General features: G+C 47.5%; 6 protein-coding genes across 6 annotated transcripts; 4 read left to right on the top strand and 2 right to left on the bottom strand.

Annotated features, from left to right (window-relative positions):
- Positions 1 to 4,134: 4,134 nt before the first annotated feature.
- Positions 4,135 to 7,314, top strand: EDB93DRAFT_1324627 (uncharacterized protein; the record flags this gene model as incomplete). Its single annotated transcript, XM_041455014.1, has 3 exons — positions 4,135 to 4,340; positions 6,077 to 6,233; positions 6,283 to 7,314. The coding sequence occupies 3 exons, from the start codon at positions 4,135 to 4,137 to the stop codon at positions 6,853 to 6,855; spliced, it is 936 nt and encodes a 311-aa protein (XP_041313940.1). The 3' UTR covers positions 6,856 to 7,314.
- A 1,069-nt stretch (positions 7,315 to 8,383) lies between these two features.
- Positions 8,384 to 14,099, bottom strand: EDB93DRAFT_45860 (P-loop containing nucleoside triphosphate hydrolase protein). The gene is made up of 23 exons (XM_041456447.1): positions 13,911 to 14,099; positions 13,461 to 13,850; positions 13,339 to 13,411; positions 13,099 to 13,291; positions 12,870 to 13,043; positions 12,628 to 12,811; positions 12,318 to 12,571; positions 12,185 to 12,268; positions 11,009 to 12,133; positions 10,921 to 10,959; positions 10,793 to 10,865; positions 10,613 to 10,740; positions 10,530 to 10,558; positions 10,400 to 10,473; positions 10,267 to 10,349; positions 10,170 to 10,210; positions 9,817 to 10,122; positions 9,454 to 9,758; positions 9,278 to 9,401; positions 9,086 to 9,219; positions 8,979 to 9,034; positions 8,743 to 8,926; positions 8,384 to 8,689 (listed from the first exon to the last, which is right to left on the bottom strand). The coding sequence occupies exons 2-23, from the start codon at positions 13,715 to 13,717 to the stop codon at positions 8,578 to 8,580; spliced, it is 4,032 nt and encodes a 1,343-aa protein (XP_041313941.1). The 5' UTR covers positions 13,718 to 13,850; positions 13,911 to 14,099; the 3' UTR covers positions 8,384 to 8,577.
- A 2,244-nt stretch (positions 14,100 to 16,343) lies between these two features.
- EDB93DRAFT_1237386 (porphobilinogen deaminase, dipyromethane cofactor binding domain-containing protein) lies at positions 16,344 to 17,461 on the top strand (the record flags this gene model as incomplete). Its single annotated transcript, XM_041451407.1, has 3 exons — positions 16,344 to 16,604; positions 16,654 to 16,806; positions 16,898 to 17,461. 3 exons carry the CDS (start codon positions 16,344 to 16,346, stop codon positions 17,459 to 17,461), a joined length of 978 nt encoding a protein of 325 aa, XP_041313942.1.
- A 361-nt stretch (positions 17,462 to 17,822) lies between these two features.
- EDB93DRAFT_1334006 (ubiquitin-conjugating enzyme/RWD-like protein) lies at positions 17,823 to 18,980 on the top strand. Its single transcript, XM_041455273.1, has 9 exons — positions 17,823 to 17,915; positions 17,973 to 18,049; positions 18,104 to 18,208; positions 18,259 to 18,279; positions 18,335 to 18,427; positions 18,487 to 18,497; positions 18,552 to 18,603; positions 18,664 to 18,761; positions 18,822 to 18,980. The coding sequence occupies exons 1-9, from the start codon at positions 17,846 to 17,848 to the stop codon at positions 18,826 to 18,828; spliced, it is 534 nt and encodes a 177-aa protein (XP_041313943.1). The 5' UTR covers positions 17,823 to 17,845; the 3' UTR covers positions 18,829 to 18,980.
- Positions 18,981 to 19,159: 179 nt separating this feature from the next.
- EDB93DRAFT_46338 (anion-transporting ATPase) lies at positions 19,160 to 20,892 on the bottom strand. The gene is made up of 8 exons (XM_041456462.1): positions 20,604 to 20,892; positions 20,515 to 20,532; positions 20,396 to 20,463; positions 20,205 to 20,343; positions 20,054 to 20,147; positions 19,743 to 20,001; positions 19,556 to 19,688; positions 19,160 to 19,506 (listed from the first exon to the last, which is right to left on the bottom strand). Exons 1-8 carry the CDS (start codon positions 20,674 to 20,676, stop codon positions 19,316 to 19,318), a joined length of 975 nt encoding a protein of 324 aa, XP_041313944.1. The 5' UTR covers positions 20,677 to 20,892; the 3' UTR covers positions 19,160 to 19,315.
- On the top strand, positions 20,865 to 22,925 carry EDB93DRAFT_1244961 (uncharacterized protein; the record flags this gene model as incomplete). Its single annotated transcript, XM_041452262.1, has 5 exons — positions 20,865 to 20,892; positions 20,945 to 21,128; positions 21,180 to 22,005; positions 22,056 to 22,375; positions 22,427 to 22,925. 5 exons carry the CDS (start codon positions 20,865 to 20,867, stop codon positions 22,923 to 22,925), a joined length of 1,857 nt encoding a protein of 618 aa, XP_041313945.1.
- Between the last annotated feature and the right edge of the window lie 2 nt (positions 22,926 to 22,927).

Below are 22,927 nucleotides of genomic sequence, written 5' to 3' on the forward strand. Positions count from 1 at the left end.
TTCGCACGAAATCCCAATTGATATATATCTGACAAACTGTTGTATATATGTGTTACGATTGGATGGTATCTGTTGGCGACGCTCAAACAGAGCTTGTGTCGTCAACGGTCGAGGACGTCCTTGGGCTAGCCCAAGGTTAGGGGTCGTACTTGGCGGGTCTTCGGCAAGTATGATTTAACGCCTATGTCCAAATCGGGTAGCTTATGTCACGCGGGTGCGAGACGATAAGCTATATCGGCCTAGGCTTACGACACCCGAAGGTTAATCGTAAGGATCGTCGTTAATTAGGGACAGAAGTCCGACTAGTTAACAGGGGCTTTGCTGGTCGACGAAGTCGATGAGCAAAGGTCGAGACTATAGGCTTATCCGCGATGAGCAGATAAGAAGATAGAATATAGACTGCTGGCAAGGCAGAAAGGATCACTCAGTTAAGAGTAGGAGGTCAAGAACCAAGTAGATTCAAGTTAGGGAATATGGTACATGGTAGCGAGTTTATATAGAGGACAGGAGACGTATTAGTGGGTGATAACTCATACTGGGAGAGGCAATCGGTAAGGGTAAAACCATAACAGGAAGGCACGTTCGGTCGAGGTAGAACGTGCTAGATAAGAAAGTGAGTCAAAGATCGAAATAAGAAGTGAAACGCGCAGGGGCACGATCGTGCAGCTGCGGATCTAAGTATAAGTCGCATGTGCGACTGCGCACTGAGTCAGAGATCAAGAAAGGGAACAGGGCAAAGGGGATGCGTCGTGCATCGTATCATAGGTTACCGTCCGGACGGTAAGGATAAAGGTGACTATCCACTGGATCAGTCAGGTGGTGGAACGGAGCATGGGTATGCTTCGTCAGCGAAAGGATCCGGCCAAATGTACTGGCTTTGCTGCAGCAACAGGTAGAGAGCAAAAGGGAAGGCGAGGATGACAAGGATGACGAGGGTAAGGTCGGGGTAAGGGTATGACACGAGGGCTGATACGAGGAGGATTAGGGAAAAATGGTAGGGACCCAAGCGTCTAGATGTTCTTGTAAAAATATGCAAAAGATGGCCTTTCAAGTTGAAGCACAAAACAATTTTCTGGCCGCACGCTCGAGTGAATACACTGACGTTGTCTGCAACTGATATATAGTTGACAACTATTAGATATATCAAAAAGATGACCTCCGAAGTCAACACACAAGGTGATTTTCTGCTCAGGTGCTCAGGTGAATTCATCATCGTTCCCTGCAAGATACTGGCATTTATGCTCACATAAAAAATTGTCACTGACGTGATGGAGATTTGGTACAAAGCCTTACAATTGCACTGTTGCCTGACAAGAGAGATATTGGGGCAGGTGCACAAATGGTTCCACCTTCCCCTTCAAGTATGAGTTTGAGCATTATATAGACCGCGCACTGGGATATGAACATCAGGAACTGTTGTTTCCTGTATCCCCGACCTCCCACGTTAGTGGAGGAGGGTCTTGTCGAACTCAAACATTTTCCCATCTCTTAAATCCTCTGCCAACTCTACCCAATTTGCTTGGGTTGACTGGCATCAAACCCTCCTGCACAACATGTTCTTGTATGATGTCTTACTTTGATGATGTCCATGTACTTTGCCCATCAACCTGCACGATGAGCACGTGCTTTTGGTGAGAGTCCTATGAAATAGATACGGGCCATTGAAATGCTCAAAAGACTCTTGATGTCGTACTTGGACTTGGATGATGTCGATGTGCTCTGAACATGAACTGCACAGAATAGGACATTCACTGGGCTTTTACTCGATCATTGCTTTTTTTTCCTGACACAGTGAGGGTCCCTGCTTTTCTTCCTTCGCCATCATGTCATCTGCAGTGCTAGACCTAATCGAGTTATATGACGGTGAAGGAGCCATCATTTTTAGTAAGTTTGTCTGCCCAGTCCTGATGTACAATTCACCAAAATGCAAGGCTGATGGTCCTCCTGCTCAAGGAAGTCCAACAAGGAAGGCAGCTAAGACAGGCATGTTGTCCACATAGTTGGAGATTCTGGTATCATTGGATGAGGTCAGATGTAGGCATGTTTAAAGAGGCCGCATCATTCAGGCATTCAACTGTCTGGGAGGTTTCTGGTTTGCTAGAAGTACTGGTGGTTTCGTTGAATATTTGTTGTAGTCTGTCTTATACATGTGTGTACTCTGGATGAAGCCCATTCAAGACAGGCAGTGTGAAGGCAGGCAAACCGAACGTCGGCTGGGGTAACTACTAGAATTTCAGGTTGCATGGAGGTGTGCGAAAACGGAGTCAGGGACTCGGCGCGTAGGCGCCGTTACGATAAGGTCAAATATTAAAATGTAACGATCAATACTATCATTCGACGGGAAATGCACAATTTACACTTATTGCTGAATAGCAACACAACAACAACACATATTCGTATCGGATCTACTGTAGTGTATACTTTAGGTCTCTGTGCATTAGGCCCAACAAGAATTTTTTAATTTTGTTGCGAGCTTGTTGCAGCGGCAGCACTGGAAGTTGAGGTGTCGAAAACACAATAGAAATGCACAATTTCGTCACACTATGTCACGCGCGGCACCTCGGCCAATACACAATGATATTCACAGTCCGACAGCGTGCAAAGCGAATGAAAGTCCAGTGTTCCGCACCGTTCATAACTTCAAGCTTCAATAACGAGCTCCAAATCAAATTCATTGAGGGAATAATATCTAGTAATAAACACTAGGATGTGCTGAGTGATCATTATTTGCTGAAACTCTATTTAATGGTGCAGGAAGGCCATGCAGGGGGTAAGGCATGTATCTGCCAGTGGACGGCCCAGCATGTAGCCGGTGGTGGGAGGGTCTTGTGAAGTTCGAAGAGGACGAGCCCCTTCTGGGGCTGGCACTGGCTGCATGAATCGTGTCTCGCGACCTGGATAATGGAGTGGGTATGCAGGTGGTGGATTAAATGAGGGGAAGGGTAAAGGACCGTTCATTTGCTGTGCCGCTTGACTCGAGAAGGGAGCGCCGTTACTATGCATAGCTATTCAGACATTATCAGCAACAAAATAAACATGGAAGTAAGTGAAATACAACCATGACTGATGCTTGGAACGAGCTGCTGAGATGGTGTAGCTTGAATGGGAGCAGTATGGTCAATTCTTGAAGATCCAGCATGACCGTTTGACTCATGGGGTGCCCGATTTCCACGAGATGTTGTAAAGACCAGAAAAGCGGTGGTCCTGGCGTAGGTCGGGAGTATTCTCCAAGTGTCCTTTGATGCGTTCTAAAATTTCAGACTTCGTGCCCTCGGTTGACAGCGAAAGAGCAGTAGCAATATCCTCCAGTTCTGATTTTGACTTGGCGTTGTTTTGCATGCGCCTCGTCTCGTGGCAGAGTCAACCCTTCACATCTCCTACGCACTGTGGAATATATGTGCTCGACACCATGCATCTTGGCTGCTTGTAGGAGGCTTTTAGTTTCACCCCCACGCCATGTATCGATTGCATCCTTGATACGTTTTTCACGATCCTCGCGTGTGAGAGGAGGTTGTGAATGTGGTGAAGGGCGGTTGCGAAAAACTCGAGCTGTCCTTGACATTGGTCGACTGTCCTTGTAATGTAACAATGTCCTCTGGTGTCTTCAAAGGAACAGATGCTGGTATGTGCCGATTCTGCCGAATGCAAAGAAAGCGGAGACTCAACCAAGCCGAGAGTGTGATTTCCCAATCTAGCCTGACCGTCACGCTTTGCTCATGAATCGCGAATAGCATGCTGTGGTGGTGTCCTATTGACATAGAAACACCTGGAGTAGATTCAGGATGGTGCATTTCACATATTTTGAACTTTCTGTGTTGATAGGTTAATGGGATCTGGGTGGATCTTGGATTTAGTGTCCAAAATCACTCATTTTGGGCACACTCGCACAATGTTTCATCTCGGGAAGGCTTCACAGCACCGATTTTAAAATTTTGAATTGGTAGTATTATTGAATGTATGCTAATAATTGTCCACCAGCTGTTCCGAATGAAATATATTTAGAGTGGTGAGCTCTGGAGTGCATTGTGCATTATCCATCGATTGTGCATTCCGAATCAGGTGATAGTAGCAGAGTTATGCTCATGCTTGTGATTATGTACTATATATTGCCATATATGTCTTTCTAATTTATCCATGAGTTCACTGATGTTGATTTCGCAATTTTTGGGCACACGAACTGCTCTCATCCCCATCCATCATCATTCTATGCAACACACTAGGTTCGATGGACACGAGCCCGCATTCCTCGCTGCATATCCAGAGGCCACTGTGGGCCACACAGCTTTGCTTCGGGCAATCAACCGCGCGAAGAAGGAGCGCGGGGATATCATCCCTCGAAAGTAGTGAGTAATACTTCTCGCACGCTGCCACTGGCCATGACCTGCGCTGACGATTTTTAGACGCTTCTTTTTCTTTTTTTCAACCCCAAACACCTCGAAGTCCCTCCCTTTTGTTGCCCAGCATGCAGGACGGATGGCTCACACATTCGAAGCCATTGTCCCTCGTTAATTCAGGCCAAGTCTCGTAGGTCCGTTCAATTCTAACTATATCAACTTTGAGCTCGTCACACTACTAGTACCTACTTAGTTACTGCTCCATACTGTACATCCTTCTGCCCCTAATGCTCAAGCCTTTCGTTCGTTCACAGACTTGCCTCCCTCCCGCTGGCACTCGCTCGCTTTTCCATCCGTTCCTCCCATATCCGGCATCGTTCCCGCGAGTTCGTCCCTCTCGCCGTGCGTGCGCAGCACCCCGACCACGGCGGGAGGCGGGGGTCACGTATATGGCGAGCCAAGAGGTAGATTTTTCGACCTCAGTAATGGTAAAGTTGCCAGTGCCAGGTCACATCTTCCAAGGATAGGCTGCCTTTTTTTGAGTTGCCTTCGCGGCTAGACATAATCATAATGGCGAGTGAGGTGAGCTTCATTGTTGTACTTCGAAGGACTGGGCTGGGTGATGTTCTTCGTTATTGAAATAACGGTGATTACTTGGCTCTTTTATACACAGACAACGGGAAACTTGGTCAAATGTTTTACAGACAATTCTATTCTCCTGTGGATTTTCAGGCCTCATGCATTAGCCGATACAGATGAATTCCTGTTAATCCTCAGCCTCAAGCCTTAGCCTAAATTCGATACCCAAACTGCATATGTGAAAAATATAATTGTCAACTCAAGAGTCAAGTTACTACTAATCTATCATCTACACGCTGCAGTCCCGCAAAGTCGGTGCTCTTTCTTTCAAGACCCTCACCCCAGTCCTAGGCAATCTCCGCATCCATCATCATCTTCTAGTCGAGCAAACTTGGTCTACGTATCAATCTCATCAATTCGGGTCTCACGGCCATTAAGATTGTCACCACAAGCGGAGGAACGTCCCAGAACTAATAGTTCTAATCATGTTTATCTGGCCCTCAGATACGACCAAGGTGGATCTTGGAAGATAGAAACCGATGGAAATTGCCCGGGCTTTTCCTTACTATGTGTCTTTGAGGATCACTTAGACGTGTTCGAATATGGAAAAGGTATAATCAGTAATGATGGTGTATTGAGGTGAGCTGCGAGGGAGGGAGGGCTTCCTCGCAGTGACCAGAATGCAGGTGGCCTCCGGGCCCAGTTGATTCGGAATCTTGGGTGGAGTCAGCGAGGAAATGTTGAGTCGGGAACGACGAAAGAAAGGGAGAGGAGGGTGGGGAAATAAAACAAGCAGGGCGATACTTCTGAGTGCGAACGAATGTTGTGGCACTAGGCGTCAGGGAATTTGGGGTGGGCTGATTTGCCCAGCTGATTTGCCTTGCTAATTTACCGTGAATGACAGGGTGAATTTCAGACCCTCGAAAACGGGGTGTCAATTTGGGTGAATTTGGGTCCTGATTCAGTTCGGCTGGTTTCGGCTGGACCAGTGCAAAAAGCTTAATTTCTGAACACGCTGGCTCGTCATAGTCAAAATATATAAGTTGATTTGGTTGCCGATTCGGACGATCACCGAGAATCCGAAGAATTGTGAAGTTCGAGTCGCAGAAATATTGTAAATATTGTCCTCCCCATCGCAAAGCTAAATGCAACAACATCTCAAGGAGATTGACTCCACGAGAGGCTCTGCAGGCATTGAAGGTCGAGCTCAAGGAGTATCACAAAGGAGCGGATCCTTTCAACCGTAAGATTCGCAAGCACGAGAATGTTCGAGACTGGTGGTTAGCTGTTCAAAAGGACGAAAACGCACGAGTTCTTGGGGTAACATTCATTCAATCTTTTTTTTTATTTGACTCACTCTTATGTCCAGGCCCTTGCAATCAAGTTATACTCCGTCGTCCCAGTGTCGATGGCCGACGAGAGGACAGTTTTAACAATCACGTGGCTTAACAGCCCCACTCGGAGCAGACAAGACATCTCGACATTAAAAGAACATATACAGATTCGTCAGTGGCACCGCTGGCAAGCTGACGTGAGCAAAGAACCGACAGTCGCTCCTTCCGTCAAATGGCGAGATATGTATGCAACCATCCACGGTAAACCTGAGACACCACCTGTTGTCCCGCCACCTACTCGACCACCTATCGTGACCGCGGACATCATTTCGAGCTTGACCAACGAACATCAAGGTAGATGTTCAGACTCGGATGATGAAGACGGGGATTGGCGTGATAGCACGGACTATGTGGGTTTAGCTGGCATGAAAAGCACGGAGTTCAATGTGGGTAAAGACATTGACATATCATCCACGTACCTCCTCGATATTCTGTCAGACCACCCTGTACAGCCAACAGCTGCTCGTGGAGGTCCGTCGACGCCAAAGGTGATGGCCACGACTTCGTCCTCGACACCGATGGATGATGAGTGGGCGGAATGGAGATAAGCAGCTTCGTTGTATATTACGGTCAATTAGACCAAATTTACCTGCAAATCAGCGCAAATCAGCGTCAAAGAGCTATGGGTGAATTTGAGTGAATTTGCTTTCATTTACACTCGTCAATTAGGCCCTCACTGTGGGTCGTGCTAATTAGCCGGTCAACCAGAGCGGGATCCCTAATTCCCTGAACCCTATGTGGCACGGAGACAAGAAGCGTAGTGCCACGTCCGACGTTCGCTCGAAGACCAAACTCTATTCCTCCGCTCGTACCTCGTTACATAATAGACTACCAACATTTCTTCTTCGCGCCATTAAGACCTCCATCCACGACATAACAGCAACCCGCACAGGTGCATGTTTGCACGACCTCCACAGTATGGTCTTGCGCACAGTAATACATATACGGTTTGTTGTTGTTATAACCCGCGAGGAGTGCGCAGGCCCACTGTTCTGCAAGCACCCGTACTTAGTACACGGTCTGAGGTCAAAACACGTATGCTGAAGATATTCACCAGTGTTGGTGCACGGCCCGCCGCTGGGGTCTACTTGTGCCATAACTGTGCGGCACAGTACGGCAGACATAATCATAATGGTGAGCGAGATGAACTTCATTGTTGTACTTCGAAGGACGGGGATGATGTTCTTTGTTGAAGTTAAAATAAGGGTGATTACTTGGCTCTTTTATACACAGACAACGGGAAACTTGCTCAAATGTTTTACAGACAATTTGATTTCCTGTGAATCCTCAGGCCTCATGTATTAGCCGATACAGATGAATTCCTGGTAATCCTCAGCCTCAAGCCTTAGCCTAAATTCGATACCCATACTGCATATGTGAAAAATTTAATTGTCAACACATGATAGTGCAGCTACGGTGTTATGGGCAGAACTTACTATTCTGATCAAAATGGTCCGGCCAGAAGAAATGTTCTGCGAGCATGGCAGTTGGTAAGTAAATATATTTTATTTTGATGGTACTAAGTAGAAGTATCCGATACAGACTGCCAAGTCCCATCATCGTTTGCATCACGGTCCGCGACCACGATCTCATTACCTACTGCTGCTCCAGTTACTACTAATCTATCGTCAACACGCTGCAGTTCCGCAAAGTCAATGCTCTTTCTTTCAAGACTTAATCCCATCCTTACCCCAGTCCTAGGCAATCTCCGCATCCATCATCCCAAAAATATCTTCCAGTCGGGCAAATTTGGTATACGTATCAATCTCATCAAGTGACATCGGGTCTCACTGCGGCCCTTAAGATTGTCACCAGAGACTACTGCAAGCGGAGGAGCGTCCCAGAACTAATAGTTCTAATCACGTTTATCTGGCCCTTTTTGATGCCACCTATCGAGAAAGTGATGCAGCCTTGAAGTGTCACCTGAGACATGGTCAAAAAAGTTCTATGAACAGATGCGATACATACCCGAAACATATCTGTAACTGTATTGATTTCGAATATGTTCCCCAATTTGAGCAGCATCTGTTACGGACCCTTACTTGGCTGGGTCTCAGGTGTGTATAGCTCGTGCTACAGCCAGCGGTGAATTGATATCGATGCAGACGTCGCTCGATACTGTGGTGTTTGTGATCCGCAGGGATTTTCTTTTGATGCCCGCCTCCGACTGGTTTGGGCCTTATGGCTTTGGAAAGCAAAAAAAAATGACTGATTAGACGAGACAGTGATTATATGATGAGTCAAATATTAGGCGTTATTCTAAACTTCTACTACTTCTTGCTGAGTGCTTGCAGCTGGACGAACTCGTAATAGTCTCCTTTCCGCACAAGAAGTTCATCATGAGTTCCAGATTCGCTGACTCTGCCTTCCTTGATAAAATGTCTGTAAAGTAGTCAGAAAATGTTCACGAGTGACGATGCTCTCGATCGACTCACATGCGATCAGCGTTCTGGATAGTCGAAAGACGGTGGGCGATAGCAATGGTGGTGCGACCTTTGGCAGCTTTGTCAAGAGCCTCTTGTACTACCTTTTCAGAATTCGAATCAAGGGCTGATGTAGCTTCGTCGAGTAGAAGAACCTTTGGGTTCCGAAGCAGTGCGCGAGCGATTGCTATACGTTCTGCATCACGATTTCAGCGCAAAGGAAGATATCTTTCATGAATAATACACACGTTTCTGACCTCCAGACAGCTGGGATCCCTTGCTACCAACTTCGGTATCGAACCCACTGACATTAACACGTCAGTAAGTCCAGAGTTTCGTAGTATTGAGGTCTTACTCTGGAAGCGATTGAACAAAATCTAGTATATTGGCATCACGGCAGGCAGCCTCAATTTCTTCTTGCGTGACCTTGGATTCTGGTCTGGCGGCACCAAGTAAGATATTGAAGCGGATAGTTCCTGCGTACAAAGTCTGCAAGGCAAGCAGTCAGCTCCCTCGACCAAGAGACCAATATCATGACCGTATTCACAGGTTCTTGTGATACAAGCGAAATCTGCTGTCGATATGCCTTGACGTTAAATTCATCAATAAGCTCTCCATCCAGCGAGATCTGTCCGGACAGTGGATCGTAGAAACGCTCTAGTAACTGAATGCTAGATGGACTCTCAGCAACCTGTTCGAATACGGTACAATGGCGAGACTTACACTGTGCTTTTACCGCAACCGCTAGAGCCGACTAGGGCAACATAGGTTCCAGGTTCGACGGTAAGCGAGAGACCACGAAGAACCTTCATTCTGGGACGGGTGGGGTAAGCGAAACGGACATTCTCCAGCTGTATGCGGCCCTTGATAGTCTCGCTCGGAACACTTTTGCCTTCGGTTGACTCTGCATCAATCGCAGGAGTTGAATCAAGGAGCCTGATAGTAGCTTCGGCGGCCCCTTTCGCCGATGACATGTCAGGCACGAAGGTAAAGAAGTTACCAGCCTGCATTGAGGAAAATACCGTGCTCTGTCAATGCGTTGTTCGCTTCAGTAATGTCCAGAGGTCGACGAAACAACCATACCACTAAAGCAATGAAGAATGATTGTGTGGATACCTCCGATCGCGAGACGAGCGTCGCGCCATACCAGATGACTAGAGAAATCACCCAGAAACCCATGGCCTGAGAGAGTGCATACAACAAGTTGCTCCAGAGCGCTGTCCTAGTGGATCTTCTGATAGGTCCTTCCAAACTCTGTCTATAAATATCAAGACAGTGCTCTTCTCGGGTTAATGATGCAACGGTGCGAATGGCTCCCGCAGCTTCACAGGCAATCTGAGCAGAGCTTTCTTGCGCTTTTTTGTTCCTCTGATCTTTCAGAACAACTACTTGCTAGAAGACGTTTAGCACGATGAGCGTTTTTCAGGCAGGTCACGTACCAAACGTATATAGCCACCGCACACCAGGACAGGGACACATGCTGATTCATGATGAAATTTGTAAGAGCAGTGCGTAAATTGGGAAAACAGGACCCACCCATGCCAACAATAGCCACCTTCCAGGCGTATGCAAAGCCAATTGCCAAGCCAATAACTAGAGTTGCGACAGATTGAATGATTCTAACCAAAGTCAGTCATTAGACCACTTTGGAATGAATGGCGATACTCACGTTCCCAGAGTTATGCCAGCAAGACCATTGATCCTCTGGGGGTTTTCACTCAAGTTTGAGGTCAGAGTGCCAGTCTTAATGCAGACTCTGATGAGGATTCTGTACGAGCTAGAGAAGCTATGAGACTCACGCTATTCTTGTCGTCGTCAAAGTGCTCAACTGTTTCGATGAGTGAGAAGAGTGAGAAAATTAACGTAGCGATTGAGCACTTACTGTCTTGTCGGAGGATAGCTTTGAAGCTCAATGAACGGAGCTTGGCAGTCAGGATAGCAGCAGCAGAAGCGAAGAAGTAGTTCTGGAAACCCATACACAAGGCGCATAGAATGGCAAGAATGAAAAACCTGGCTCAAGTTAAGTACCAGCATGATCTCCAATAAAATATGTCAACTCAACCAGAGAGCATTTCGGTCTCCTTCGTAGCTGCGCTCAGAATTTGTGGTCGCGCTAAAGCCGGAGACTCCGTATCCTGCCAGTGCATGCCAGGATCAATGGCGTCCGTTTTGATTGATGACAGGACTTACCATAGATTATACCAGAGGCAGGATAAGCGGCACCATTACCTGTCGAAATGTATGAGCGCAGCCAATGACATGTGCTTCGCGAACTCACATATGGCAAAGAAAGATCCAATCAAGTATCGGCGAAGCACTCCGCGGTGAAGACCAGCAATTCGTCTCATCAAATAAAATAGACCGTATTCTTCCTCTAGGGCCTGGTCCTCTATTCTTTCTTTTAATTGACTGACGACGTCGCTTCCGATAGAACGAATGGTGCTCTTTCGATCGAGGACCTCTTCTGACCTAAACTTTTCCAAATCTGTCTCGTCATTTGATATCACTGCATCCGAATCGTCATCTTTGTGACTCTCGCGGAGAGATTGAGCCGTGACGAGACGAGAGTATGCGCCATTCTCGTCTGCCAGAAGTTCCGCATGAGTCCCTCGCTCCAGTACGAGTCCCTCGCCCATGACAAGTATGCAGTCTGCATTTTTAATCGTTGACAAGCGATGAGCGATGGTGATGGTAGTCCGGCCGGCAGCTGCCTTGTCCAGAGCATCTTGTACGATCACTTCTGAGCGAGTATCGAGGGCACTCGTTGCTTCATCAAGGAGCAAGATTCGTGGATCCGAGACAATAGCTCTCGCAATGGCGATGCGCTGTTTTTGCCCTCCTGATAACAGAAAACCTCGCTCACCAACCATTGTGTCATATCCCTGTGGCAGGTGGCTAATAAAGCTATCGGCATTGGACTTTATGCAGGCTGCTTTGATGAGTTGGAACTTTTCCTCGTCAGATGCATCCTCGTATTGTGTGCCAATGAGACCGTATGCGACGTTGCCCCTGATAGTCGTCGCGAAAAGCACAGGCTCTTGCGAGACTAGACCGATCTGAGAGCGTAACCATTTGATATTCAGTTCTCGCAAGTCAATTCCGTCAAGCGTAACGGAGCCACTGAGGGGATCGTAGAAGCGTTCCGTGAGAGATACGATCGTAGATTTACCAGATCCAGATGCGCCAACAAGAGCAGTGGTCTTGCCAGCCGGGAAGGTGATGTCGATGCCTTTGAGAATTGGAACATCTGGGCGAGACGGATAGTGGAATTTGACTTCCTCAAACGTAATCTCGCCAGAGACCTTTGAAGGCTTGAGACCTCCTGGGTTTGCAGAGTCGATATCAGGGACACGCTCGATCGTAGCGAAGAGTTTGGCGGCAGCACCGCAAGCGCGTGTGATGGCTTAGTAAGGCACAATGAGAATTCCGAACCAAAACGTGGGACCACAATTACCTTGTAATTCAGGCGCAAGCAGGGCAAGAGACATAGATCCGACTAAGATGGAGAAGAAGACATTTACAACCTGTCCGGCGTTGACTGCCAACCAATGTTAAATGCATTTTTACGACACAGAAAAAGTACAAACCCCGGCCCTCATTTATGAGAGTAGTTCCGAAATCGAACGCCAGCGCATATCCAGCGTAGTTCACAAAAAAGAGGCAGCCTAAACCCACACCTTGCCAAATACTAGCTTTGATGTCAACGATGCGAGTTACGTCAACGTTCTTATCGTAAATTCCTGAAAAGATGTTCTGTGTCCCGAAAGCTTGCGCGGTGCGAACTGTGGATATGACCTCTTCTGCAAGACTGCCTGCCTCAGCAATGTGCTTCAAGGACAATCTGGCAATGAACAGAGATCAAAGCTTCAGGACGAGCTTTGCAGCAAGTACACTCACTGCGTGTATTTGGAGAGAACTGTTTTCATGGTGCCGCCTATGATTATGATGCAAAAAAAGATGGATGACAATGCAAGAGCAAGACGCCATGACCGGACAAATGCAATAATAAAGCCAACGACGAATGAGCTGATGCAAGTGACTGCAACAGTGACTTTTTCGGATATCCCCAATTGTACCAAGTCTATTTCAGAGCAAGGTGACTCCAAACATCCACCTTTGAAAAGCACGGTATGACTTACGAGTATCGGTTTGGATGCGCGTTGCAACCTCTCCAGCCCCCACATCATCAAAGTAGGCGATTTCCTGTCTAAGGGTGGCCTGAAGATACCTCTCTCGTATTCTCTTCCCATTAGCCTCTGAAGTATAAACCCAGGTGTACATGTACATATACGTGGAAACAAACATCGCGATACCTGGTACGAGTTCAGGTGGGTACTAGGTCGGATTCTTATCGAATCAAGAACTTACCAAGATAGACGAGGTAAGAAGCATCCAGACTGGCATTATGAACAAATACGGAAGAAGCAGCATCCAGTGCGAGCTGAGCCTGCGCAATCTCGCTCGCATTGTTAGACTGTAGCGATTGATAGTAATCGTTCTGAGCTGAATTAAATGTAACGAAATCTTGGGTCATGTCGCCGAATACTAAAGTCATTAGAGGCTATGATAGGAGATAAGAAGATGTAGCTGGCGGATTTGAAAACTCACTTGTGAAGCGCCAGCTGCCACAGCAAAGATTACGCCAAAAAGGTTCATCAGTATTTCAAAGCGAGTTGAATACCTGTGAGGGTCAACCATCACGTTCGGTCAGAAAATTGGGATGATCTCACCGAAATAACGATAAGAATGAGGCAGAGACAGGTGTGTCTACTGCGTCCGCGTTCTCGGCTTTGTTCTCCATTTCCTTGGATGCTTTTTTCTGCCAGGGGAGAAAGCCTCGGATTCCCATTGAATTCTCTTTCATGTCCAGAGTAACGTGGTCCGAGGGCGAGAGCTCCTTTGAAAGAGCAGGTTTCTTTTCGTCAGTAGTGGCCGAAAGGCCCTCTGGTGTGATATGTGACGCGAGTGAAGCGGGTTCTGTACTCATGGTCGAGCGTACTTTGAGTGGGCTTGATATTTGCAGAAAAAAAAACTATGCATTTATGTAGGTTACTCGATGCGGTTCCGAGGGTGACCGGGCGGCGTCAACGAGTCAAGTTCGGTAAACTTGAGGACGGTGTCTTGCGTGAGAAGTGAGGAGCCTGCGGAATGATTAATTGATCCGGGGAACATGTACTTACCTCACGTAGCTGTAGCCTAGGACTCGGAGTACAGGCTGAAGCCACCGTGTATGTAGCATGTAATAGTAATACCAGTATAGTAGCCCATACTCATTGCATTCCTCATCACATCGTACGCAGCCAAAGGAGGATTTCACTGAATCAAGTATTTTTTGAGCATTAGATCGGACCATTGACTGCTTGTCCATGTCAGTCATTATGATGGTTGCATGACAGGCGCTTAAAAGGCAACTCAATCATTTGCCGAGTGACATGCTTATGCCATTCCGTTGGATAGTGAGTCAACTTGAAACTTTACTTGACTCAATCGTCAGCGCCATGCTGATAGGCTGATACAATGACTCTATGGATCTAACCATTTACATGATCTGAGACTGTTCTGGAACGTAAATGTCCTATAAATATTTGCGAGGTATTTGAATTGCGCATTCTGGCGTGACGGTCTCGCCTTTTTGCGCGGGGAACAGGAATCGATAAGATAGCAGATGTGGTAATGAGTACCCTTCCCGGCTTGATGGGACAGGAACCCCACCCAGCTCAAGCTGGAGTTTGCTAGTATGTCTGAACTCCGTCGGGACTACAGTATAGGTACTTGAGTGGCTTGTAGGCTGTTGGAAATATCTTAAACGTCCACGACGCCATGTCGAAAGGAGTGCGACATCGGACACAAAAGGTCCTTGTACAGACTTGTGCTCGCGTTTGACAGATACAACTGCAATGTATATCATGCAAGCGCCATACCCTACACATCCAAATTAACTTCAAGCTAAAACATTGGGCGCACATACCTCTGGTCTGACGCAATGATTCACGGTGACGAGCCTCGTCATCACTGCTCACAAGAGGTGCATCCCGTTAGTTGCCGCACCGAGCTTCTCGGGACAGACATCCCCTTGACCACATTCAATGTTGTTGCAAAGCCACATGTATTTGTGCCGAGGTTTGTGGAGAAAGATCAAATGGATGGCTGGGATAAGTATTGGGAGTCCAGTGTTATTTTTGTTAACCGAGAGACACAATACTGCATGTCTTACACACCAGATACGTACGAGCATCGGCAGGATGACGATCACCCTCAAGGAGCAGTTGACCGGGAAGAGACAGGTTTACAGTGCGTTGATGCTATGTTGACGAGGATAGTGGAGTAAAGTTGTGTCAGGTAATTCATTTTTGGGCTACGCGAGGATGATGTACTTCCGCCTTCCATAGTATGGTAATGTAGATTCACCCTACAGTATGGGCACAGTGCTGTGCATCGCTACGATGGATCAGTGTAGGGGTCGGTGTTGGCTGGGGCACCAATAGAAGAGGGGTGAAAATCACAGTGGTTGGTGTCAGTGATCACAAATGTTCTGGATAATTTCCCGTGTAGTGAGACACGGTTAAATGTATGCCTTGCGTACGAGTTGTGGTCGAGCGAGCATTGACCACTCGGAGATGACGAGCGCGCTCGAGGAGTTGGCTGGGAAAATGTGGATTTATGATCTGATGCATTATGATTATGATTGGCCAGGCAGTAAAAACGGGGATCAAAACTGTGAATGATGAATGGGACTCATGACCACAAATGCGGCTCTGGCGCTTCAGCTGCACAACATATAATACAACCTGTGAAGTAATTACGAAGATGTCGCATGCAAAACGTACCAGCTCAGTGTACTCTTGACCTATACATCCATTGTGTCTTGGTGTCGATATGTGCTGAGAAACATCATTGTAAGTGACGGTTGACACTTTGTTGGGTGAACACTGCGACTGAGCTGCGCTCTATAGTTGATTATGTCTTCACCCATCATTGGAAGGCAGGAAACATCAACGATAAAGCCGTACCAGAAATATGAAGGACACGCCAGATGGGTCACTAACGTCATACATCCGCCAGACGGACAGAGGATGATTACTTGTTCATTTGACGGCTCGCTGCGGGTATGGAACTTGAAGAGTGGGAAACAGATAGGAGGCAACTCGCAGAACGGAGATAGCGGAGTGCGGACGATAGCGTTATCTCCGGACGGGAAGAAAGTGGTTAGCGGAAGTGATGATAGTGTTGTGAAGTTGTGGGACCTCGACATAGGCCAATTCATCGCGAAATGGACAGGACACACAAAAATAGTGTGGTTTGTGTGCTGGAGTCGAGATTGTCAGCGAGTAGTGAGCGGATCCTTCGATGGGACTGCAAGGCAATGGGACGTGGAGAGTGGAACGACAAGCCTTGGTTCGATCAAGACTGGGCGCATAAACGTGTGGAAAGTCGTCTACTCACAGAACATGACCATGTTCGCAACTGGTGGAGGCACCTTCTCGATTTTTAATACCGAGCACCTGGTCAAAATTTGGGATACGAAGACAAACGAGCTCGTTGCAAGATTGCCCGATAAGGAAACCTTTAACGGCCACAGAATTTGATTTGCGATACTATCTATATACGCACCCATGGCTTCGAGTTCAAGAACATCATTCGTGCTAGCTTCACGGGCATCCAACCTCGCACAGATCCAAACGAACATAGTCAGAGATGACCTCGAGGCTGCATTTCCGGCCTTGTCATTCGGCACATCATTTATGACGACCGAGGGTGATAAGAACCAATCCCAAGCGTTGTATCTACTCGGAGGGAAGGCGCTATGGACAAAAGAACTTGAAGTTGCATTGAAGGAGAATGTGGTTGATATGCTGGTGCATAGTTTGAAAGATGTGCCCACGACCCTACCGCACGGCTGCGAAATCGGGGGCTATATTGGAGAGAGAGAATCCTGTTGATAGTCTCGTGGTGAAGCACGGCTTGCCTTACAAGACTCTCGAAGATTTACCAGAAGGGAGTGTCGTGGGTACTAGTAGCGTTCGGAGAGTCGCGCAGTTGCGGAGGTCTTTCCCTGGTTTGGTGTTTTTAGACGTCGTGAGTTTTTGCAGCCCACGAACTTATCGGAAACGCTAACATGTTTGCAGCGGGGAAATTTGTAAGGCTATGTGTTTATTTTCAAACCAAGCTCAATATCAACCCCAGAAACACCCGTCTTGCGAAGCTCGACGCCCCCGATGGTCCTTATACGGCGCTTATATTGGCCAAAGCCGGTCTTGTACGGCTAGGCATGGGGGATCGTATCACCGTAGATCTCACCGCACCAATACTGTTTCACGCTGTCTCTCAAGGTGCTTTGGCAGTTGAGATCCGCGCGGACGATCAAGAAGCACAAGAATTGTGCAAAACGCTAACTCACGAGGAAACACAGTGGAAGTGCCTTGCAGAGAGAGCATTGTTGAGAGAGCTGGAAGGTGGATGTAGTGTTCCTGTTGGCGTCTCTACGTCGCTATCGCAGATTGATAAAAGCGATGGGAAACTGACGCGTGCAACCCTCGAGATAACGGGCTGCGTCACATCACTTGATGGTTCCGTTCATGTCCAAGATACTCTTTCGCAGGAAGTTAAAAGCATACAGGACGCGGAGGAGCTGGGTAGAAATCTTGCCATAAAATTGATGTCGGACGGTGCCAAGGCAATACTGGACGACATCACCCAAGATAGACGGAAGAGGGCTAATGAAGCAGAATAATCCAGGATTCGTAATTGTTAATGTTGGAAGTTGCTTTATATCTCGTATACAAATGTACAAAATGTATTCGTCAAAGACAGACGCGTTTTGCGTGTCTCTTGCAGTTCAAGTACGCAAGATCATGAAGATGATGAACCAGCAATCCTGAAGAGCAAGAAGAATTATCTACCTTCCCGCGAGCGCCTGCAAATCCCTGGATAATTACGAGTAGCAGGTGACTCTAAAGCAGGAAGGAATCAAAGACATTGAAGATCAAAAAAAACTTGCAGAGCGTTCTTATGGGGGACGGTTCTTTGCGTATGTTTACATCTTTCCCGATCTGGACTACCGTTAACTCTCAGTAAACCAGTTAAGGACATATATCAGACTTGGACTCCAACTGGCATGTCCTCAATCTCGTCTCGCCGTTTACGCAAAGAGCTCAATGAAATACAAACAGAAGGATGTCCTACAGGTACGCAATTTTATGTGTCATCCAATATCTAACTGACCTACCCATCGTTCATTACAGGCATCACACTACTCAGCGCTGACAACTTCGAGACGTGGTACTTCTCCATAGAAATTCTGGGCGAAAGTTTATACCAGGTCTGATAGGAGTTCACTTTCATCATTCATAGATCCTTACAAAAATATGGTCAGGGGGAGGTATTCAAGCTCATGTTTCGCTTTGACCCAAGCTACCCCATCTCGGCGCCTGCAGTCCAGTTCGTCGTCAACCAGGAATCAACGGCACCTGTGCATCCTGTGTGTATAACTATAGCTCACATTAACGGTGATAACTGATCGTTGATTAGCATGTGTACTCCAATGGACATGTGAGTTCGCTACATGCCGAAATCAGCGGGCTGTGATATGTCTGATGCATCGTAGATTTGCGCTTCCATCCTCGGAACAGAATGGTCGCCAGTTCTGAGTGTTTCTGCTGTGTGCGTCACACTGCAGAGTATGCTTGCATCATGTAAAGTGAGTTTTTCCTCGGTATTCACGATACAGCCGTTTTAGCAACACGGAACATGTTACAGTCAAAGGAACGGTGAGCTCTTATTTCATTCAACGGCAACTTCCATTGATAACGTGGACTCCGAAGGCCTGTAGACAATGACAGGTACGTTCGGTACGCACCCGATAATCCAAAGAAGGTACGTCTCGGCGCTCTATTAGACTTTATATAGGAACATCTGAACTTTTTCGATGTGTAGACTCGTTTCCACTACGACGGTAAGTGGCAGGTGCACTGCATATATCCGTCGGCTTATGGCGTCTGTTCTGCCTATCTGCTCAAACAATTAGATGATACGTATGTTCTCATTCTCGGTCACTCATGGTCAACCACACTGATGTTTTTCTTGATGATCAGGGTGTAGAGGGTATTGGTAGTTGTTGGATGTATCTTGGGCCTAAAGGCAGATGTTGTACTACCAAAGGGATCTTCGGGGCAGTGCGAGGAGTCATATTCCAGTTTTTCGGGTCTATTCATGGAATCTTTGCTATGACGGAACTCGGACCCCACAGATGACATTTGTAGACTCTGTGATTGCATGCTTGATTTCCACAAGCCCTGCCCGACTTTAATCCGCCTGTTTATTTGCGGGCGTTGGTGAGAAAGACAGCTTGGTAACTAGTTGGTAACGCGTGTTCGACAGATTTGAAGAGATAAGTTGATAGCTGCAGGCTTAATCACCTTGGTGGGAGTCTATACAAGCTTATCAATCTTTTCACGAAGGGAGATTCCAGCACAATATTAGTACCAATAATGTCAGGAGATGCTTGCCATTCGATCACAGGTATAAAGCAGCTCAGCGTCCGAAAAGTAGGGTCTATTATACGCGCTCCGTGCTTTACCGGAGCCTATCAATCAACGTTAGGCACGTATGGTTCTACCAGCATCTTGCTGAATTCCTTCAACTTCTCCGGACCGCGCACTTCTTCTGTTAGTAATGGTAGCTGGACGATATGGAAGAATTCGTCGTAGAGCTCGTGGGCCTCGGCAAGATACTTTTGCTGCATCTTTCTTCGGACTTGACAATGCTCGCAATTGGATGCTAAAACAATATTAAAATTAGATTACGTGGAGTAGGAGCGGATACTTGCATGTCTTAGGGAAGAGCAGCTGGTTGACGACGATGTTATGCGTGTCGATCTCATAAGCCGTCAGTTCCTGAACGAGACGCTCCGTCTCGTACAGGGACAGGAACTCGGAGATGCAAACGCAAACGAAAGTTGTCTTTTCCTGAAAACAATATGAGATAGTTCCGGTGCGTTCAATGACGAGGCGTACAGGGTCCTTGAATTGCGTGTTGACTTCGTTAATCACAGCGCGCATAGATTCTAGCTTTGCAAACATATCCTCCTGAGAATCCTGCTGGCCGCCCATCATACTCGACATCTGTCTGATCATGGGCCCAAATTGACCACTGAGCGTGCTGAGTTTTCCCAGGGCCTTCTCCAGTACAGTAGGAAACGAAAGGAAACGGAGGGTATGACCTGTCGGTGCGGTATCAAACACGATGACCGAATATTCCATCGACTTGACGTGTCTGTGAAGACATTGTTTAATCAATGGAACTCGGAAGTTAGGCGACGACGAACTTCATGATCTCAGCAAAACTCATTGCCTCGTCAACACCAGGAATGGCGAATGCAAGATCCTGCATCATCGAGCCCATCATGCCATTTGAATCAGCTGTGGTTGTGAAACGTCAGCAGGACAAGAGTGGTGTTGTGAGATGTCAACACGTACATTGCTCGACCATCTCCTGGATTGCACTTGTAGGATCGATTTCCATAGCGGACAGGTTATCGAATCCATTGACCTTTGTCGCGTCTTTTGAGAACTTCTGTCCGAAAGCATCCGATAGGTTATGTGCTGGGTCGGTGGACTATAGCTGAGGATGGACATCGGCCTCTGAGACCGTAGATGTGACAACGTACGATGAGCAGCACCGATTCTCGGCACTGAGCAAGTTGGATGGCTAGCGAACACGAGGTAGTTGTTTTCCCTGTACGTATGAATCAGGTTTATAATAGTTTAGATTCAAGGAGCCACGTACCGACACCACCCTTACCACCTGCATCGCATCCGAGTCGACCCCAGGGTGTCAATGAGCTGGGTAAGTGGCTGTGATAGTGAAGCACATACCGCAGAATATCCATTTCAAGGATTTTTGATCTAAAACATTTTGCAGAGTTGGTGGTAATGTTTCTTCTGCCATTTGAGATGCTCGAAAGTTGTGAAGAAGATGAAGTTTATTGCACTTCTCTGAGTACAGTGAAGCCTGATCAAGCCGCGTTTGGACTAGCAACCTCTTTCAGCTTCCATACCCTACTGCGTCATTCTACATCATCAGCAGAATAAAATTAGTACGTCAAGAGTACGTGTTCAGCTTTCACTCTGGACACCATGTCAGAAAACACATTGTCATTCAGAGGTTAGTTACTCGAGACTTATTAGTGCGAGTCAGACTCATATCCCCCCAACAGCTTTACAACTAGCCAACGAACAACGGACTGCTTATGGTCTCCGGTATAATGATTTCACGCGATACAGGAAGCACTGCGCCAATAGGACACATCGTCTTCGGTCTACCCTCAAAATGACCCATGGCAAGGGCCGAGAATTCAAGAAACTGCCTCCCTTAAGCACAGATAACATCAAGGATGGACAGTGCGTGCTATATCACATTTCACATACCAAGAATTAATGAATCTCGAATAGCTTGGAGCTTCTACTCCTTGAGTCAGAACGTGCCTGGGCTTACTCTCAGGATCTCATCACCCAGTCCCTTCAGCCAGCCAATGAAGACCAGGCTGGAACCCTGCGGCATAGTGCTACAGGGCGCTTCCGCCGTGCAGTACACTGGTCGACGCAACTTCTATCGCACTGTCAATCTCTATATTCGTCTTCACATCTCTCCGCAGAAGGGCTCATGCAGATCACTATCTACACACTCATCCTCAACGGTCGCTTCCTGCGATACCGGGATAACTTCGAGGACGCATTGATCCAGCTTAGCGTTGCAAGGCACCTTCTCGACGAACTTGTTGATCGTGCTGCGACAAGCAGAGACCAAGCTCTCGCAACAGTATTTGCAGATGACATTGGCCCTGAAATCAGGTATTGCGCACATGAGCTTGGAAGGGAGAGGGCTTATGATGTAGATGCGATCGCTGCTGAGTTGTCGGAAAAGCATCGAGGGGAGATCGTAGAGGGATGCGATGCTCTGATTGAGAAATTTAGGCAGGAGGGAGAGGTGGCTGGGAAAGGTGAAGGGAGGAAAAAGTTGGCGACTTTGATGTGGGAAGGACTGCCGGTGCCGGTGCGCAATCCAGAGTTGGTGGATGTGTTGCTGCGGGTGCAAGAGGCAGAGGCGAAGATTACACAGTCACGCGAGCCTGCTGGGGCAGAGGGCGCTAGCGATAAGGGGAGGAAGGGCAAGTCTGGTGGCCATGGGTCCAAGAAGGGCGTTGCCGCATATGATGCTATTCTCCTCGCTCTTAGCGATGCTGAAGAAGTGGCCAGGAAATTGGTTGAAGCACAACAGGTGTGCCGTCACCCTCGTCGATTCGTGTCTATCACTGATCAACTCGATAGAATTCTGGAAGTTCATCTACCTCTGCGGCCGGCACACGTGATATCCAATTTGTTCACGCTTACATTGTCTACCAATTGATCTCTCGTCGTATCCAGCGTGATCTTCTCCTAGTCTCTGCTCTGCTCACCTCGCATCGACCCCAGACCACTCCAAAGCCAAAGAAAGAGCATGTCGACGCCCGTCTTTATCCAGCAGTGGTTAAGCTCCTGGATACTGTTATCCAAGGTCTTGCCCAGATGCGCAACTTGAGCATTGTGGACGAGAGCCCTGACCTAGCGGCTGCTGTTGAGGCTCGTCTCACATTTACCAAAGCCCGCAGGTAAAGATCAACTTCTTTCGTATCAATTCCATGCACTGACACTGTTTCAAGATGTTCTTATCTCGCACAATGCTATGTAGCCGTGAAAAAATACGCCGAAGCGCTCTCATTGATCCAACACGCAACCATTTATCTCCGTGAAACGCGTTCTACGTTGTCCATCTTCTCAGAAGACCTTATCTCCTCCGCATCACCCCCCTACTATCCACTCACGTCTTCTGATCTAGACGCTCTAGAATCTACCATCACTCAAGATGGCCTGACGATCAAAAATGAATGGTTTGCGTACAACGGCGGTTCCATCGATGCGGACAACAAGACGTACAAGAAACCATTGTTTTTCGACATCGCATTGAACTATGTGCAGCTGGATATGGATAGATTGCTGGAGAGGGCTGGGAAGGCACCAGCACCGGTACTCGTTACCGTGCAAGCCGTACCTGCGAAATCACGTTTGGAGGAGGTGGTGAGACCCGAAACACCAGAACCACAGGCGCCTGCGAAGGGTGGACTTAGCAGTTTGCTTGAGGGGTGGTGGGGACGGAAGTAAGG

Source organism: Suillus bovinus, assembly GCF_016758785.1.
Source record: "Suillus bovinus strain UH-Sbo-P2 chromosome Unknown EDB93scaffold_1, whole genome shotgun sequence".
NCBI classification, from domain to species: Eukaryota; Fungi; Basidiomycota; class Agaricomycetes; order Boletales; family Suillaceae; genus Suillus; species Suillus bovinus.

Bases quoted from the DNA above. Each gene is read 5' to 3' on its own strand.
- EDB93DRAFT_1334006 (XM_041455273.1), top strand. From the start codon at position 17,846: ATGTCCTCAATCTCGTCTCGCCGTTTACGCAAAGAGCTCAATGAAATA. The intron at 18,050-18,103 runs GTCTGATAGGAG...AAATATGGTCAG, and splicing joins TGGGCGAAAGTTTATACCAG to GGGGAGGTATTCAAGCTCAT. The intron at 18,604-18,663 runs GTACGTCTCGGC...TTCGATGTGTAG, and splicing joins CACCCGATAATCCAAAGAAG to ACTCGTTTCCACTACGACGG.
- EDB93DRAFT_46338 (XM_041456462.1), bottom strand. From the start codon at position 20,676: ATGGCAGAAGAAACATTACCACCAACTCTGCAAAATGTTTTAGATCAA. The intron at 20,344-20,395 runs GTACGTTGTCAC...CCTCAGCTATAG, and splicing joins GAGAATCGGTGCTGCTCATC to TCCACCGACCCAGCACATAA. The intron at 19,689-19,742 runs GTACGCCTCGTC...TTTCAGGAAAAG, and splicing joins ACACGCAATTCAAGGACCCT to ACAACTTTCGTTTGCGTTTG.
- EDB93DRAFT_45860 (XM_041456447.1), bottom strand. From the start codon at position 13,717: ATGAGTACAGAACCCGCTTCACTCGCGTCACATATCACACCAGAGGGC. The intron at 10,960-11,008 runs GTGAGTTCGCGA...ACATTTCGACAG, and splicing joins TGGATCTTTCTTTGCCATAT to GTAATGGTGCCGCTTATCCT. The intron at 10,350-10,399 runs GTGAGTATCGCC...GACTTTGGTTAG, and splicing joins GCTGGCATAACTCTGGGAAC to AATCATTCAATCTGTCGCAA.